Source organism: Barbatula barbatula, assembly GCF_947034865.1.
Source record: "Barbatula barbatula genome assembly, chromosome: 9".
In the NCBI taxonomy this organism is placed as follows: domain Eukaryota; kingdom Metazoa; phylum Chordata; class Actinopteri; order Cypriniformes; family Nemacheilidae; genus Barbatula; species Barbatula barbatula.
The window spans coordinates 5,642,600-5,660,904 of NC_136772.1; the positions used below are offsets into that span (position 1 = coordinate 5,642,600).

The window sequence follows — 18,305 nt, forward strand, 5'->3', positions numbered from 1 at the left end:
ATGGTTAATTTTCTTAACGGTGAGTACATCGCATAAACCTAGACCTCTGTAGGTTTTCACATATGTATGTCAGCTCTGAGAAGACTAACATTTTTTGTTTTTGCTAAGTAGCATTAGAAGTGATTTTGTGTTATCTCTCAAGATCCAGCTCTGACATGTCCCTCCTGAGCGCAGACCCTCGGTCGTGCTTCGTGTATCTTAGCAACCAAGGCATGTTCTTACAAACACCATCCAGAAGCACTCAGGGCTTTCCTGTGAGTGGACCCCTGCTTTTCATCTCTTAACCACCTCTAGTGAATGTGCCATCCCACCATTAGAGGATCAAATTGAGATAATTAAGGCACAACTGCCCCGGTGCTTTGAGATTTTTCCTCTCTTTTTCCTTCATCCCACCCCCGTGCATTGTTTTTCCTGTTGTCAAGGTAGACCTGTGGGTAATCGGGCTCTGATGCGTGTGGGTGGCCGCCCGCACCTCGCTTAAACAATCTCTGCAGTCTATAGCTTGTATTAAACATCGTATTAGGATGTGCTTCTTGTGGCACCACTGTCCGTTCTTTAGTAATAATGTTCGTTCTGGAGTAAGATGTACTACAATCCTTTGTGGAATAACTCATGCCAGCCAATTGAAATGGCCCTTAGTAGATTAAGAAAGTATTTGTGTGAATAGATAAGATGTGCACGGAGTCTGTCTTTCGTTTGTAATGACAAGAGTATATGTATCCCTGAGTGCTGCTTCAGTTGGTTTCCTTTCATTTTTAATGAATGACACACGGAAACTGAATTTTTATTACTTGGATATTGACGCAAAACCGTTTTCATGGTTTCTGTTATGTTAACGTTTTGTCAATATTTAGCAACCACTCTCTCTTCACCTCTGTAATGGTCTACCACACAAGATAATTGAGCGATGTGTCACGTGTAGAATCCATTATTTCTGGAGTGACTCTGGAATGCATCCTTATTCAAACCAAACCCAGCATGCTATTTTTACTGCTGAAACACTGCTCTGCCTTTGCTTGTAACCACGCTTTCCTACTAGTACAGAACTAGTCTGTACAATATTTTGCGGACCCATGTTTTGAATTTCGTTCAGTGATTTGGGATGTAAATATGATTGTCAGGTTTCATTGAATTTTAATAACAAGCTGCTGTGTTCCTGATGGGTAGCCCAGGCAAAACTGTCATGCAATCATTGGAATGAATATCTGTTTGGTGTCCCTAAAAAAGTTACAAAACGCATGCATGTTTAGTACGAGTAATTTGTAGGCTTTTAAAATCTTATTTTCATAGACCTCATCAGCTGTGTGCCGTGAAAGTTATTCTTGTGTGCTCTTAACAGATGTTTCAATTCTTGGTGAAATGATGCATATATCCAATTTGTATTAGTGTCATAATAAACTGCATGTGAGCAATATTTGGACGCTTTACCAAAAAAAAGAATGTTATTGCATTAGTTAGCAAAATATCAAAGGAAGGATTCTTCGTTTAGCAGAATGAATATAAAATAACTATTTTTAAGCAAAACAAAGAGAAGATTTGTTAGGTTTTTATCTGGATTTTAGAATCTGCGAGGGGCCGAACCCAACTTGTGAACCCAACTTTATATATCAACTGAAAACTTCTCTGCGACCAGGTCAAAAGAACTGCAAGAATGACTAAGAAAATAACTTTCTGCTTTGTTAAAATGTTATTGAGACAATTCATTATATACTGTAACTGACACTAATATTAAGAGCTGAGAAAGGTTGACTTTAAAACAGGATACATTTTTAAGTATTGTTCACATACTGTATCAATATACTTTTAGGGCCATTGCATTTCACTCTGTTAACTTTACTTTAGGGTTTAAAGCTCTTATGTTCCTAAAGTGACAGTTCACCCAAAAATACAGCATTTATTCACCCATACTAATAGTATAGTAATAAACCGGTTATGCAGTAAAACCGCATTTACATGGAAGTTTGAGACTTGCAGTAACGTTATCGCCGATAGTCTGTTTACTAAATAAAAATGCAGAGGTCAGAAGCTGTATTCTTATATCTCTTCTCATGTCCGCAGTACCTGCATATGCAACAATAGTTCTTTATTTTGATATTTCTACATCAACTGCATGATTCGAGAGTGGACTTTTATTTGTTATTTTACTATTATTTGATTTACTACTGCGCTTACAGACATGTGCACAAACAAAACTGAGAGAAAACCGATAAAGGTGTTTACATGCAGCGCGAGATCGAAGTTATAAGATAAAAATCGGTTTTCGCTCTAGCCTTTTATGACCTTTCTCCAATAAAAAACAAACGTTTAAGCGATTACATGATGTCAGCTTATTAAGAATAACCAGCGTAAGACTGTGCATGTAAACGCACTCATTGACAGTAGGAAAAATGACAATGGTAGTCAAGAGTGCCCCGGAACTGTTTGCTTTTCTACATTCTTCAAAGTATCTTCTTCTGTGTTTAACTTAACAAAGGAATTTATTAGGCAATTTTTCCTACTATGGTAGTCAATAGTGGCCAACAACTGTTTGGTTACAAGCGTTCTTCCAAATATCTTTCTCTGTTCAGCAAAAGAAAGAAATGTATACACAACTTTTTGAGTGAACTGTTCCTTTGAGTGTTCAGTAGAGCTAAGAAAATATATTCTATGTTTGTATAAGATAGTCAATGTATTTCCTCACGGCCAAAGTAGTCTGTGAACCCGAATGATTTAGTATCTTGTTACTATCTCATCACGTGTGATCGAAAACAGATGCCTTTTTCTTTCTGTAGGATGATATCGTAGGTCTAAGGACCAGTTCCATCGTTTTTCTCATTTCTCAGTTTCACTGTCAGGTTGCTGAACACTCTTGAAAAGTCCCAGAGCGCCGGCACTGTTTTAAAAAGAGAGAAGCCAGCTGGCTATGTTTTTAGCGTTTCTGCATGGTAATAAGAAAAAAAGTAATGCCTCACAATATTTCATACAGGGCTAGGGGTTGGACAGAGTTAATATTTTCCATAAAGTGTTTGAAAGATCCTGTTAATGAATGGGTTTAGTTATTCAACGAGCAATTGCAGGCAATGATCCAGGATGTGAGCGGAAATGTATGGATGCGATCCATAATGCATTCAGTTACTGTTCTTAGTAATGTAGAGTAAAACAAAGTTGTCATTTGAGTTCTTTCAAACCACTGTTTGCTTGATGAGATCAAAAGGTTAATTGCTCTCTTTTCTTTTTCCAGGCAAATCAACTTACCTATTTACAGCCTGATATTCAAATCAGTTCCTTATACATAATCTTTGTAAAATGCAGTTGTTTATCTGTTGTTTGCTTACTGTGGGATAATTTGGAAATAGGAGGTTTTGTATCACAGTCCGACTTAGGAAAGCGAATACTGTAGTTCAAGTTCGGGGTCTTTTCTATTACAATACATCACAATACATGACCGTGTTGTGAAGCTTCACATTGCATGTGACATTTAGCATTTTCCATTTATATCATACTTTGAATATAAGCATGTGCGGTTTTGATGAAGACAGAGCCCTTGTTGTGTTTTTATTCTCTTTTGTTACCTAATCTTTAAAAACAGCAACTTAAAAAACAACAGATGTTTTGAAATAAGTTAGTTTTGTTTATGAAACGTTGAATTGTTCTGACATGGTTTGCAACATGGTGGAACGAGCCAGCTCCCTCACAGAGAGAAGAAAGGCCCAGCGCTTTCTCATCTCAAACTGCTGTGATGAGAATTTCATGTGAGCCTTTGGTGCCCATTGCCTCCTTTTTTTATTGAATTTTGTACCATAAGAAAATGAGAGAATATGCCAGGATGGCATCAACATGTCAAGAAATAGATCTTTCATTGTTTCTAAAGCTGTCAGTGTCCACAGCACCTGTTGTTTTCCAAATGGCCATTTATGATAATCCCAACTGTGTAATAGAAACCAAACAGCCTATATATTTTGTCGATGTCAATTTACTTGTCTGTGATGCATTTAGGAATGCCGTAACCACATATTTTCTTAATAGTTGGACTTATCAGTCAAAAGCACCCCTCTGATGGATGCTTCAGCATTGCTTAGTCTTAGAAATGTGGCATTGTACGTTATTGCACTTTTTCATGTTGGTCTGAATCTATCGTACTTTTAAATGAATACTTGACATACAAATGAAAAAAAGTACACTAACCCTCTCTCTTCTCTCAACAGGTAGTGGTCTAGCTTTTGGTGAAACTAGTAACTTTGTATCAGAACCTATTGTACTATTGCTCTTTTATGACATAGCGCTTATTGCTCACCGAACTCTTTGCAAGTCGCTTTGGATAAAACCGTCTGCTAAATGACTAAATGTAAATGGTGCGTCTGGATTGACCTATATTGTTTGGGAAACACAAAGGCCAATTCTGACAACTTCCTTATTTGCAGTTGCAGTTTTTTACTCTATCCATGACAAATATTAACAGGATATAATAAATATGGTCATGAGTCACGGCTGGCAGTGTTGGCACTGCATTTTGCAACCATTTTTCGAGACAACGCTGCATTTTTCACAAGTAGTCACGCATGGTCAACCTGCAAACTTGGAAATTCCTGCAAATTTCTTCTAGTTATTATTTCATGTGGAAGGTGAGTTGAATGCGTTAAACGGGGCTGTGTGTGATAGTCAACTTTGTGCCAGTGCGCAGGTCCCTCACGTCACGTGGCACCGTTTCCTCTGAACGCCACAATCTAGGTCGTCGTTGACAAGTTTGCAAACACACAATGTGAGCTCATTACAACGAGTTGCTGTTAGCTGTGATGGATTTCTTGAGCCTGTGGACAAACATTTTTTATATTTTCGACATTTGCTCAATTTTATTTTAAGTTATATTGTGTTATATTGAAAGTCAAGACAAAATACAAAAAGCACATTTTGACCAATCTGTTTATGCAATAGTGGCTAATGGTTTGATATAAAGAGGTGTGAATGTACGCTGTGGGAGGTTGTAGGATAATGACTGTGATGTGCTGGATCGTGTCTGAGAGCCACAGGGCAGAAGGTCTGGAAGATGGCAGCAGAAACATCTGAGGCTTTTTCCAAAATAAGTTTAAGATTCAGTTGTTTGTGCGTGTGCTATATGCATGCAGGTTTATATGTGAGGAACCTTTTTCTAAATATTTTATACGTAGGATTAGACTTTAGAAAAATGTTTATAAGGGAAATGCTTCTCATGTGGAACTGTGTTTCTTCTCCCATAGTTTTAGACTCCCACACTTAGTTTGTGTGTCTCTGGGGAATTTGAAGCCATTTTTAACATATCACGTGTGCGGATAGTTGTAAAAATATTCGGCAACGTTTTCCTCGATAAGAAAGACAAAAAACTATCGGTCAGTTGTTTTTTATTCCCGCTCTACCACATAAATGTTTGGATACTCATTCTTTAATGACTATTTTCCACATTTTGGAAGGATGTTGTTTAAGCTGTGAAGTAGCAAGAATGTTAAACCCTCATTTTTATTTAGTCTTTGCCTTGATAGCAGCTCCGACCATTCTGGGCATTCACTCAACCAGATTCATGCAGTATTCACCTGGGATGCCTTGTAAACAATGTTGAAGGACTTCCCATGTATGCTTGCTTTTTGTTGGCTGCTTTTTCTATACTATATGGGAAAATAACTCACAAAATGTCATAAATGATGTTTTACATTATAACGATGTTTAAAATGATCAAAATAAGCTTATATGTAGGAACAGTTTTAAACACAGCGATTGCACATGTTTATGCATCATACTTTGGATCTCAAGAAACTTCTGGTTGTTTATCAGTGCAAACACATGGTGGCAATAAAAAAGATGTTGTTTTCACACTTTGTAGTCTTTTAAAAGCAGTGACGGCCCGGGTTCTTTTTCTCTCTCTTTCCCTCAGACCCGACTGTCTTGATCAGTAAATGTGTAAACACCAACTAAGGCAATTGCAGGTAAGGTTTAAATGTGATGAAACAAAGATGGTTTTAGCACAGTCATACATCTCTAGTATTTCTTAGTCAGTGAGAACAGTAGTCAACCAGAAAAGCTCTTTGCTTTTTACCTATTCAGTTTTGTTGACCTCAGGTTGCCAGACATGTTTTTTGAGGGCGGAGTTTTGACGAATTTGAAGAAATGGGGGTCAGTCTTATATAGTGGTGAAGTCTAGCGGAAGTTTGCCAAAAGTTGCATAAGTCCCCGAAGGTCCGTAAGCATGTGTGCTCTGAGATCCTCGAGGGACCGGTATGACAGACATTTAGAACATCTCTAGTTCTTATGGCAAGCCCCAGCTGACAGCCCCAGGAATCTTTCATGACAGCTTGGGAACAAATCTGGAGCTTTTATTGAATGATGAAATCATGATTTAAAGCTTGTTTCCTGATCTTTCTGATAATAACTTTCACATTTTCCAGCTTGACATGCAGATATATTCGTTGCTTGTACCTGATGTGTCAGCGCCGAGGCTCTCACCATCTAAACATTGCTTTGTCCGTTTCAGCATCCCGTGGCTTTAAAGTCATGGAAAAATAGACTCCGATGCATTTAAACAAAGCGGAAAGTTGATGACCTCAGAACGCCTGTCCTTCGGGACATGTTTAAATGAGAGTTGGCATGTGACGTCCATTCTGCCTTCACTTCTATCCGTCTCTCCTTAGCTGATAGTCATCACTTAGTCAGATCTTGTTTTATTCCAGTGTGACATATGCATTGAGCTGAACACGGCGAAAGCGAGTTCATGGGTCCCTCATATGTATCAGTAACAGCTGTTATTTAGAGAAGAGCTCCAGGCTTTGTGAATTCCATGAATACAACAGCGAGCATTTGTGGCACACAGAAACATCAGAGCAGCGCTGTCCGGGGAAACAATATCCCAGCTGCCGCGCTGTAGCTTCCTCTCACGAGACCATATGCTTGTTAATATGACAGGATATTTGTGCTAATCACAGGGTGGCCGTAGCATATCCAGGTGACCGAAACAAGGCCAGGGGGACTTTGTCACAAGCGTCTGGTATTAAACAGGAATACACAATGGTCTAAGCAATTCACTTGGATGGCAGCGTGGAGCAGATCAGTGCCAGGGAACAGTGTTGAATTCATTACGGCAAGATACAAACAGCATGGTTAGATTTTTTTTACGGAAAACATGCAAATTTGAAGAAGAGATTAAATGTATAGTAGTTTTTTCCGAAGAACACAAAAGTTATTTTAAAGAATTTTGGTATCCGAACAACAGACAATAGAACACTTAGAAATCCAATGCAAGTTAATGGGTACTGTCATTATTCTGTTAAAAACAGGATTCAAAAATCTTCTGAGTTTTTCGAAAGAAAGAAACTTAAACAGGTTTGAAACGACAATAGGGTGAGAGTAAATTATGACACACTTTTAATTTTTGGGTGAATTATCCCTTTAAACCAGTGTCCATGTAGTTCCAAAGAATTGACTTGCATTAAGTCTTAATGAAAAAACATGATGCAATGTAGGGCATCATGGGTAAAATTATATCACGATTATTTTACTCACGGTTAATAAAAAAAATTATTTTGTCTGTTCAAATCTTTGGTTTTTAATTTCACGACAGGATGTTTATTAGGCCTATACTTTACAGCCGATGAATATATTATAATCTGCTGCCATTGAACTTCTTCAACAAAGCACTCAATAAATCATCTAAACACAAATGTACATTTTGTGACCTTCAGAATCCTTGCTACTTCATTTTTATTTATTTATTTAATATATTTATTTCATAAATCATTACTATTGGTCACCCTTAATGTTTGTCTGCGGGCTTTGCAAAAGGTTTTAAAATAGTAGAAATGCAGTGAAAAATGTAGCTTAGATATTGAGTTGGTGGGAGAATAACACTGGCACAGCTTTCGCCACTTTCAGGAGGTTTGTCATTATTGTTTGGCGAGAATAATGGCGTGACATTTGTGAGCATCATTTCAATGCGACATGGTAATTTAGGGTATGGATGTGTCGTCACTTTACCACGTGAGCACGTCGGAGCGCGCCCCCTTGGGTGGCGCAAAACACTCAGCAAAATGACTGCTTACAATATCAGGAAACGCAATTCCGCACAACATTTCAGTGTCCAGGAACACCTAATTCCTTTGTAAGTGGTAGGGAAGTGTAAGGATCACCGTCGAGTCCAGCAGCTTGTAATTTCAGAAAATAATTGCTTGTTTTAGTGCAATGGTTTCTTTGTTTCTCCTATTCTTCTCAGGCATTTTGCTGCGTGTGTTACCACTCGGGAACGTGTCCTGGCACTCAAGGGGGCGTGTCCCGGCGTGTTCACGTGGGAAAGTGATGTCTATGCATAACCTCTATTATTGCAAAAGAGTGGCATCATATCCCTTTACACTGCATTTTAAGGCCCGATGGTGCAGAGTCCAGTTCACACAATTGAGCCTCAACAAATCCTTTTCAGCTAATTTATCTCCGAGCAGCGGGTTGATCTAACACAGTTTAACACCAAAACTGAGACAGGAAACCTATTGTTCTCCTTGTCTAAATGACATACCTTTTCAGGAAATGTTCTTGATTTTATTCTGCACTCTTCCTGATTTTCTGTCTAGTTCACATTCATCCATTTAAAGAACGAGAAGGAATTAAATTGCTTATTCTCATCAGATGGGACTATCTGCAGATGTCATTCAGACTTGATGTACACGCTTTGTCTCTGGTAAATATTTTCAGTGTTGCGAAATAGAGGTTGTCAATAGCTTTGTGAATGCAGTTATAGCAGAATCTTTACCGATTGTAACGTTTAATTTTGGTTGCATATTGTTAAACGATACTGTATGTATTGCATACATCTTCTATATAAAAGAAGTGCAGGCATATGTACGTCAGCCGTTGAGGATGAACCTGGGTGTATTGGAGGAGCAATTGCCACGGCAACTGACTGACACCTTGGCAGCCTTTGTAGCCAGAGCCTCTGCAAATAGTCTAGATTCTCGTGGGAGGAACGGGTAGAGACACCAAGAAGCCAAATCTGAGGTTCATTTTATAAAGTACAACCTGTTGTTTCATTTCCTTATTTGCCTCGGAACTGGATAAAACTAAATGTCAAAAACTTTCACAAATTTCATTATGTGGTCACTTCGAGGAGATCAAGGGACAGCTGAGATAATGTACAAATTTATATAGCTCCTAGTTTCCAGATGTTGTATTTCTGTGAAGAAATACTATGAATAGACAGTTTTAAACGGTACACAAATGTTGATACAAAATACAACTAGCTCTGAAGCTATCGATTGTTTTAGTAATTGAGTATTCTACCAATTATTCTATCCTTTTTAGGAAAACTTACATATTTATTGCTGAAATTGCATACATTAATATCTTTGAAAACTAAACCCATTTAGTTCATTCCATTGCCAATTAAAAATATGCAATAAAATACTAATATATAAATGAGACACAAATCAAAATAGAAAAAAATATTTCAAAGGTAAACAAACTAAATGCATCATGCATAAGCTGAAGTTAGTTATCTAAATTTGTAAATATAATATACTTTAGTATGTAGTTTTGTGTGTTTGATGGCTTCACTCAGTAAAATGTTCTGATATAAACTCTCAATTCTAGAGATGAAGTTCATGCCCTCATACAGCGCAGACACGGACAAATCCATGAGAATCACGATTAAAGTGTGAGAACAAAAGATGCATTCTATCTAAAAGCGAATGCTCACCCAGACCTTCCTGAAACGCCTCTTGTAACCACACCCCCACAAATCTACGTCAGTTCGTGGTATGATTTGACTAAGACCGCCCAAATGTTTACGCAAGTAAGGTGGGAGTACCTCTCAGTACAATTGCATTGGAACCTGATGTTCCAAATATAGTAAGAAGCATTACAATTCCGTCACACGCTTGCAGTATTCGACCAATCACTAAGGACTGGTTAACCGGCCAATCATAGCACACCTCGCTTTTCAGAGCAATGAGCTTTGTAAAAAATCTGCATGTTTCAGAGAGGCAGAGCAAAGAGGAGGTACAAACATGCACTGCATGTGGAAAATTCTGCGTTTTTGAACCTTAAATCGTGTACACACATTGAATTACATCTAAAACAAATGATAATATTCGTTTTGGCTGAATCATGACCCCTTTAAATAACAGGATTCGCCGTCCACAAGTCCGCTTCTAGTTGTATGGACTCAATGCAGCCGTACAATAAGATTCACTCGCGAAATAGACTAAGTCTAAGTAAATAGCGGTGCTCCATAACGTCACCCAGAAACAAGCACAACGACAAGCGTACTTCACACAAAGAAGCGGCTCTGTTCAATGCCCCTGCCAAACTGTATCGCATGCGTGCTACCATGGTAAATACATAAAGTTATATGTCGCACTGTACAGCCCTGTTAGGCACGGGTGTGTTTAAACGGCCACAAAGACCGCTTTTAGCCTTTGGACATAATACGTACTGTGACACACGCTTGTCTTTTGGGTTTACTTAACATGTCCAGAGTCTTGCGGGCTGTGCGTCAGTCATCGTGGTCCGTGGGGAAACGCGGTGCTCTGTGTGTAGCCTACTGTAGTTCAATGATTAAACAAAGCAAAAAATTCTTGGTTGTATATATGTGTGTAATAAAGTTCGTTATTAGGGAAGGAAGGAGGCGGGAACCGGCGAACATTCAAACACTAAAACTTTAATTAAATAAACAATAAACACGGAAGTAAACGGCAGCCACCTCACGGTAGACTGCCGGCCATAAAACATACACAAACTAAACATATGTCCGGGCCCGGCCCTCTCTCGTCAACAGTCCTGCCGATCGTCCTTTTAAGCTCCCAATCTCCTCCGTGATAAGATGCGGGACCGGTGCGCGCACAGCTGCTTGCACTGATCACTCACGCCACCGGCCCCGCGTCACGGCTCTCGTCCCGCCTTCCTCACCACAATGTGATGAACACCTCCCCCCTCCCTTTCGAAGCGCTGCGGTAGCCGACACAGGACTAAGATGTTGTCATGTTACACTTCTTTTCCAAAGGAGATAACTCATTTAAGAAACGTGATCTGTAGTGCAGTTTGCCTGTTTAGTCCATGCAAGGGGACCCACGTATGTAGATAGAAATAGCTCATTCTTATGTCGTAATAACTTAACGCTTCATTATGTTAGGTCTTTATACACCTATGAATAGTTGGTTATGTATATTATATTGAATTTCTGTCAATTGATCCCACCCAAAAAATTCACATTGGACCTTTAATTTGTCCGCTTGCTGATTGGTGTAGAGGGTGAAGCATCTGATGGTTTGCTGCAATATTAATTGGTGCATACTGCAATGCACTCTTGAGTTGTGCCTTCCTGTAGTGTCTTTTCCAAGCATTTATTATAGCAGGAAGATCTTCAAGCCAACTGTAAGGCCTGATTACTCAGTCATCTCAATTAAAATGATGGAGTCATTGTTTGTTTGTACTCTTGCAGTGAGGCATTACGTCCAGCTGACTGTATAGTTGCCTGGTAACATGTGAGCTGGCATAGCCATGGTGCCAGGACTTGAACATATGAAGGAAACATTGGCTCGGTGGGACAGATCTGGCAGTCAGTCCCCTTCTGCCCTCTCCTCCCCCCCGATCGCAAGGCCCTCCAGGCTACTCTTTCCATTGTCTCAATGCCAACAGTTTGCATTTGAGAAATCACATAATTAGGAAAGTAAGAAGTGTGAGAGCTTTAAGACTTTTATTGTTCACTTTAAAAACATTCAAAACCAAAAGTGAGCAAACAATGGCAGTGTGAACACTAGCCAACCAGAAAAGCTCTTTGCTTTTTACATGTTCAGTTTTGTTGACGTCAGGTTGCCAGACATGATTTTTGAGGGCAGGGTTTTGACGAATTTAAAAAAATGGGAGTCCGTCTAATATAGTCCAGCGGAAGTTCGCCCAAAGGACCTGAAGGTCCGTTAGCATGTGTGCCCTGAGGTTTGAGTAAGTAAAAGAAGTGTAAGAGCCTTTGAGATACTTTTATTGTTCACTTAAAAACATTAGAAACCAAAAGTGAGCAAACAATGTTAGATTATAGCCAACCGAGGGTGATAAATGTGCTTCATTATTGCATTCAGCATGGTTAATAGTTTAGCGGTGCCAAATTTCCACATTTTGAAGGTGCAGGATTAGTCAGCAACATGAAATACACTGTGGAGTTGTTTTGGTTGTTAAGAGGTAAAATGTACAATTTAGTTGAGATGTTAAATTAGTTTTAAATAATCGTCCTGTCCCAGTTTAATGCTTTACTTTCACAGTGGTACAGTTTGTTTTTGAGGCCCAAAATGTGTCTTGAGGAATAATTCTGTCTTCATTTACTCACCTTCAAGTTGTTTGAAATCTGTATAAATTTCATTGTTCTGCTGAACACAGAGGAAGATATTTGGATGAATGCTTGTAACCGAATAGTTCTTGGCCACCATTGACTACCTTGTAGGAAAAATAGCTTCATACATTTCTTTGTTAGGTTGAGTTTCCTCTGTGTACGAACAATGGGACTGTTGAGGGAACTTTTTTGAATTTACACAACTTTGAAAATATATTTAAATATTATTTAAAGCAGTAACACTTTGGTTAAAGCATATATGTATAAAGCATATGTGCAAATGCTCCATATATTTAACCTGTGCGACCTCAAAATATATTTGGGAGCATTTGTGTGAGTGCACATTTGTTGTGGTGCAACTTGTTTTCATTACTGTACAGAACACACTAATAACTGCACAAAGTGCGTGCTGTGAGCTAAAGTGACCGTCCCGGCCATTCATAAAGACAACGTAATTTTCCTGTGGTTCAGTAGGTGGACCATAGCGATCGCAACACCATGGTCATGGGTTCGATCTCATGGGATAGCACATAGTCAGAAACAAATGCATAGTACAATGCAATACAAGTCTCTTTGGATATCACCTCTCGTTGATCAAAGCTTTTATTATGATAACATAATAACCCTTTATAATGCATTATATAGTAAAGTGTTACCGCCACATTTTAGACAAATTTTATATTACAAAAATAAAGTAATTTTATTAAAAACATTGAAAAATTGTTAATATCAATTACATAATAACGAATATTTTATTCGTGCCAAAAATCTTTAATTTTTAATAACACTATGTGTAAGTGTCAATATTGTGATGTGTCCAGCTCATAGATTGCTGATTATTTGAGATCGAGAATTTTTCATGCCCAGGCTTAAAGTTGTGTCTGGTTAGCTGAGGTCCACATTAGCAGCTTTGCCTGATCTGGGGGCTCTGTGGATCTGAACAATACAACCCAGTGTCTTAATGCCGCAAGTCTAATCCATAGGCAGTCTAAAGGTGAAGCACGTGAATCAAAAACATTAGTCGTTTAATTAGTCTAAAAATACTTAACATATTTTCAACATCAACATGGGTTGCCATGACATCACCAATTCAAGCATGTATCCTTCAGCTGCGTTGTCGTTGGCAGAATTCTATCATCGTGTGAAAAAAGCAGATGATATGGCATATGATGGTTATTGATTACTTTGCATTGTTGCAGATGAACTGAGAAGTGTGTGGTTCGCTTGAGTCGAAGTGAAAAAGGTTTGCTAGAAATGTATATACAGATATGTTCGCACATTTCTCTGCATAACTTGAGTGATGATGTTAAGTGGAAAATCTGATTATGTGTGAAATGGAACAAATTGTATCCGTTTTTCATTAAAACATTTTTATTTAAGATTTTATACTTGACTGAACAGTGCTTTTTCAAATCTTGCACTATTGGTCGCCGCATTTCACATAGGAACTGCATAGGATTGTTTTATGAAACGCTATTTTTAGCAGTAGACAAGAGTCTTCTCCTAACCTGAAATGCTGGGACGCTGCAGATCTCACGAAGAGATCGAATATTTCAGGGAGTGGAAACAGCTGTTGAGTGACGGGTCATGTTTGACATCTGGCATATTGTTCCTGAAACGGACAGCTTGAAACTCCCTGTGAAATTGACAGACAGATGTGTCGACGTGTTCTAGAGAGCGACAGCATTGGAATTGGTCATATTTCTTTCACAGGATCCCACACTTCAGAATGGAGGCCATATGCACTTGTGGCCAATGACGACAAATCCATCTGCTGCGTTTTAGATTTGGAGTACTTAATTAATACTTGCATTCTTTGGAGTGGAATTGCATCTTCGGTTCACTTGAGAGACAATTGAATTTTGTTCCTTTTTGTTTTCACTGGGGGATTTCATCTCTTCTTTTTTTGAGGACGAGAACAATCAGAATCTTATTATGTTTCTAAATCTTACATTGTGTAAGGTCAAAGACATGTGTAGTTTATTCCCAGCAGTGTTGGGGGAGTAAAAAAGAACAAAAGGTGTCTATGGGGTAGTACCCTTTAAAATGGTACTTATATGTACTTCTTAGGTATAAATATGTATCAACCTTTGAGGTACTAATATGCCCTTTCAACTATTTGTTGAAAGGGTACCACCCCAGTGACAGCTTTTGGACCTTTTTTCTGAGTATAACTGAAAGTTGGGGCGGGTATGAGCAGGGATCTGGCAACCCAGTATTATTTTGAAATCTAACTTTCATTATAGTTGTTTTATGTTTTGTGTCTAGTCAAATGTTATTTATGTCTGCTTAGCCTAGGACCTTTTGAACAGGTATTGGAAGCGGATTATTGTTAATAAACAATTCCAGGTTTTTGGCTGACCCAGACTGAGTCATTTCTTTGCCGAGTCTGGAAGAATCAAAGCTTTCAGTAACTCTTTCATGGTACCTGTCTAATCAAATGAGATGAGATATTCCGTAAAAACATAATGGCGGGGTAAACCTAACTTCGACCCTAAGTATTAATTTCTCATTTAACAGTTGGAGATCGAGGTGCCATTAGAGTTTTGATCCCTTGTTTAATTGGAGAGTTTAATGCTGGTTGTTTTATGCCAGTCATCTCTGGTGAAATTCTGTTTTATGGGATGTACCATCTAGACGTCGGCCGATTAATCGGGCCGATTGTGCCGGGCAGGTGCATCTGTGAGCAGCTAAGCGTTGTTGTGGAACGCGCAACGCTGCCTCATGCGCCTACCTGATAAATTCACAAGAAAATGGTAAGACTTCATTTATTTGTATTATTTTTAGTTCGTAATATAGCCTTGTATATTTCAGCCATGCCTTCTGGCTGAAACGTGCACGTTAACTTTGCTGCTTAAATGTGTCTGTGGTTCGGACTCGGTTTATACTTTGTATTAAGGTTTGGTCGATCTTCTATTCTGTTTTGGTCGATCTTTCTATCAAATGGACAAAATAAGTGCATACACTTTACATATGAACGCGACCGGGGCAGATAAACATAAGGAGAGAAGCAATTTTTATGTCTGCTCTGACAGCGGCGAGACACGCTTAACACTGTGAGTGTTCGAAATTTGAAAGGAAAGAACATTCTGCTTGCTTGGTACGTTTTTCGTCATTAAACCAAACTTTTAAGTCTTAAATCCAGACTTGTTGATAACATTTATTCATTTGGCAGACACTTTTATCCAAAGCAAGTAGGAGAGTATATAAACATTTTGTCAGCATGCTAAACAGTACCGTTAGTTTACCCTCACTTACACATTATGTCCGTAGGCGGTCTTTTGTGGCTGTTTAAACACATTCGAACACAAGACACTACTTTCCTGTCAGACTTTCTATTATCCAATAAAATAGAAAAAGGCTAAAAGCTAAATATAACTAAAAACGCAGTTATGAGCAGCAGGCTGTGTAATTTGAGTGATTTTGGTTTTTTTCACTTAGATTATGATCATTTGACTAATAGCAATGTCTTCCAACAAACATAAACAAAAAGTATACTTCAGAACAGTTTGAGAAGGTTCTTTAAGGTTTTAGCAATGTATTATTACGACGAATTAGACTGTTATCTTGTACCCTGCAATAAACACTTACTCAATCTTTCTCAATCAAGTGCACTGATTTGAAGAGACATGTCTTCAATAAATGTTTAATTTAAGCAATATTCACATTTTATGCAAGTATCACTTTTTTATTATTTCGATTTTTTTAGATGAAGGTGGTAAAAAGAAATTCGGCCCATGAATCAGCCTTGTATATCAGCCATCAGCTGGCCTGATTTCTAAAATCTGCATTGGCTAGAGAAAAACCTGTATCGGTCGACCTCTCGTTTCCTTAGTACTGGGCTTATGGTTGCCCCACTGTTTGGCAGTCTTCGAAAATCTCTTTTCTCTCCCTTTTGCTGCGAACCAATATCATTTTATCTACATAAAAGCACAAATTGCTTTGTTCATGTTCAGTTGTTTAATGCAGCTTTTGTTGATAAAAGTATTTTTTTTATACACACCACTTGGCTGTGGGTTTTTCGTTAAGTTTGGAAACAACATAGTAGGCTTAAAGCCATTTATTCAAACAATATTTCTTGCTTTACCATCGACATAATAATTTTTCTATAGTGCAGTGAAATATATGGGCACAGGGAAAGCAGGTTTAGGAATATCTTGTATTCAGTTGGTATTGGTGAAGGTGAGATACTGGGCTTATAGATATTCATGCAGTCTCACATCACAGTTGTATGTGTAAAAAGGAAACAAGAATCACAAATGTACTTGAATAAAAACTCGTATAAAAAATCCAACACAATCCCCCGGCAAAAACTATTATTTTACGATGTAGCCAACATTATAGAATAATGTTCTAGTGATTTTAAGTTTTTGTACGATTCACAATGTACACATTCATACGAATAATCACCTTGTAAAATAGTTACGAATACCCGTAAGATCAGGTTGGAATATCGCTGCTGTCCTTCTGAAACCTTGTATCTCCATATTGCGTGATTTATATATTTTTTGCCTAAATCATTATTATTAGTCACTCTTCATGTTTGTCACCGGGTTTTGCTGATATCTAACCAATGGAAAGTATTCAAAAGTGCTTGTCAACTTTGACAACACAGTATTTAATCATGAATTTGGACATCCAAGGTTTTGGAAGGACACCAACTATATTAAAGACAGATACATGTGGGAATAAGAAAGGAAGTCCCACCTTTTAATTCAAAGAGCAAGTTGTTTTGGAAAAAGTGCTTCACTTTTTCTCTTCCAGTTTGTCCAATGTCAAATGATCTGGACTCATGCATATTTCATCACAGTACTCGTTCTGTATGACAACAAGTGTCTCGTTTTTTCCTATTTGTGTTCCACCCAATTTTACAAGAAACATTTTATAAGAAACAAAGTTAAGCATAGCATAAATGAGAACTCGTATGTTTCACGTGGCATAAAAAAGAAACCTCTGAGCAATTAAATTTTCCTCCAGGTATCATCGGTCACATCTCTCTGTGTGCAGCTGAACTCCAGACTTAAAGTTTTCAGCCACTAACAGCATTTGTAAAAACAGTAAGATCACATAGACATTCCTGTGTTGTATTTACACATGCTTTATAAAGCTGATGGTGGCATGTGCCTGACAACAAGAACAGCCACATTCAAATGTTCTCGTGCCTGTGGGATAGCAATCCTGGGAGCACTGTTCCTGTTATTATTTCGAGAACATTGCTTGGTCGGTTCGTGACATGTGAAGCCTGTTCGTGTTCGACTCTTTTCATGTAGATGAGGCCTGTATTGTGAGCTTGTTAGATATGTATCTCCAAGCGTCATGCGTTACAACCACAGAAAGCCGTTCCGTTTTTGGTCCTCACAGAGGTTTTAAAATGCCACTGACGCAACGCTGACGTAAGACGGCACATGTTAAATTTGCAAAGGACTTCATTGATTGCAAACAACAACCACCTTTACCGTAATGATGAGGACAGTCATTTGAATAAGCCTAATCATCATGAGGGTTATGGCACTCATTAAACGCTCACATTTACCAAAGTTTAATTGTGTGATCATGGTTGCCGTTTCCTAGCAACAGCTTGTTCCAGCGGTCTTATGTCGCAGATGTATTCCCCATTGTCTTGGGGGTAATCCTGGGGTTTCCAGCGATAGGCAGGAGAGAGATTCACGTCAATGTCATCTTTCATCATTTACTCACCCTCGAGTTGTTCCAAATTTGTATACATGTCTTTGTTCTGATTGGCACAAAGATATTTGGAAGAATGTTATCAAATAGTTTTGACACTGAGAATGATAATTGGAAAAATGCTTGTTACTAAACAGTTCTTGGCAACCATTGACTACCACAGTAGTAAAAATTACAATGGTAGTCAAAAGTGCCCCAGAACTGTTTGCTTTCCTACATTCTTCAAAATATCTGCTTTTGTGTTCAACATTTATAAAGCAATTTTCCTACTATGGTAGTCAATGGTGGCCAAGAACGGTTTAGTAACAAGCAT

The 18,305-nt window shown here is 38.3% G+C and overlaps 1 protein-coding gene across 3 annotated transcripts in view; it reads left to right on the forward strand.

Moving 5' to 3' along the window:
- The window catches only part of adcy5 (adenylate cyclase 5), a gene marked incomplete at its 5' end in the record, with an annotated part of 60,007 nt that overhangs the window by 7,211 nt on the left and 34,491 nt on the right, over positions 1-18,305 (forward strand). The window contains one exon of one of the 3 annotated variants that reach the window (XM_079463759.1): positions 4,522-4,601. The exons of the other annotated variants lie outside the window; for them this stretch is intronic. Coding sequence (XP_079319885.1) covers positions 4,539-4,601 — 63 coding nt within the window. Of the gene's footprint in view, positions 1-4,521; positions 4,602-18,305 lie in introns of those variants that run through there. 3 annotated transcript variants of the gene reach the window in all.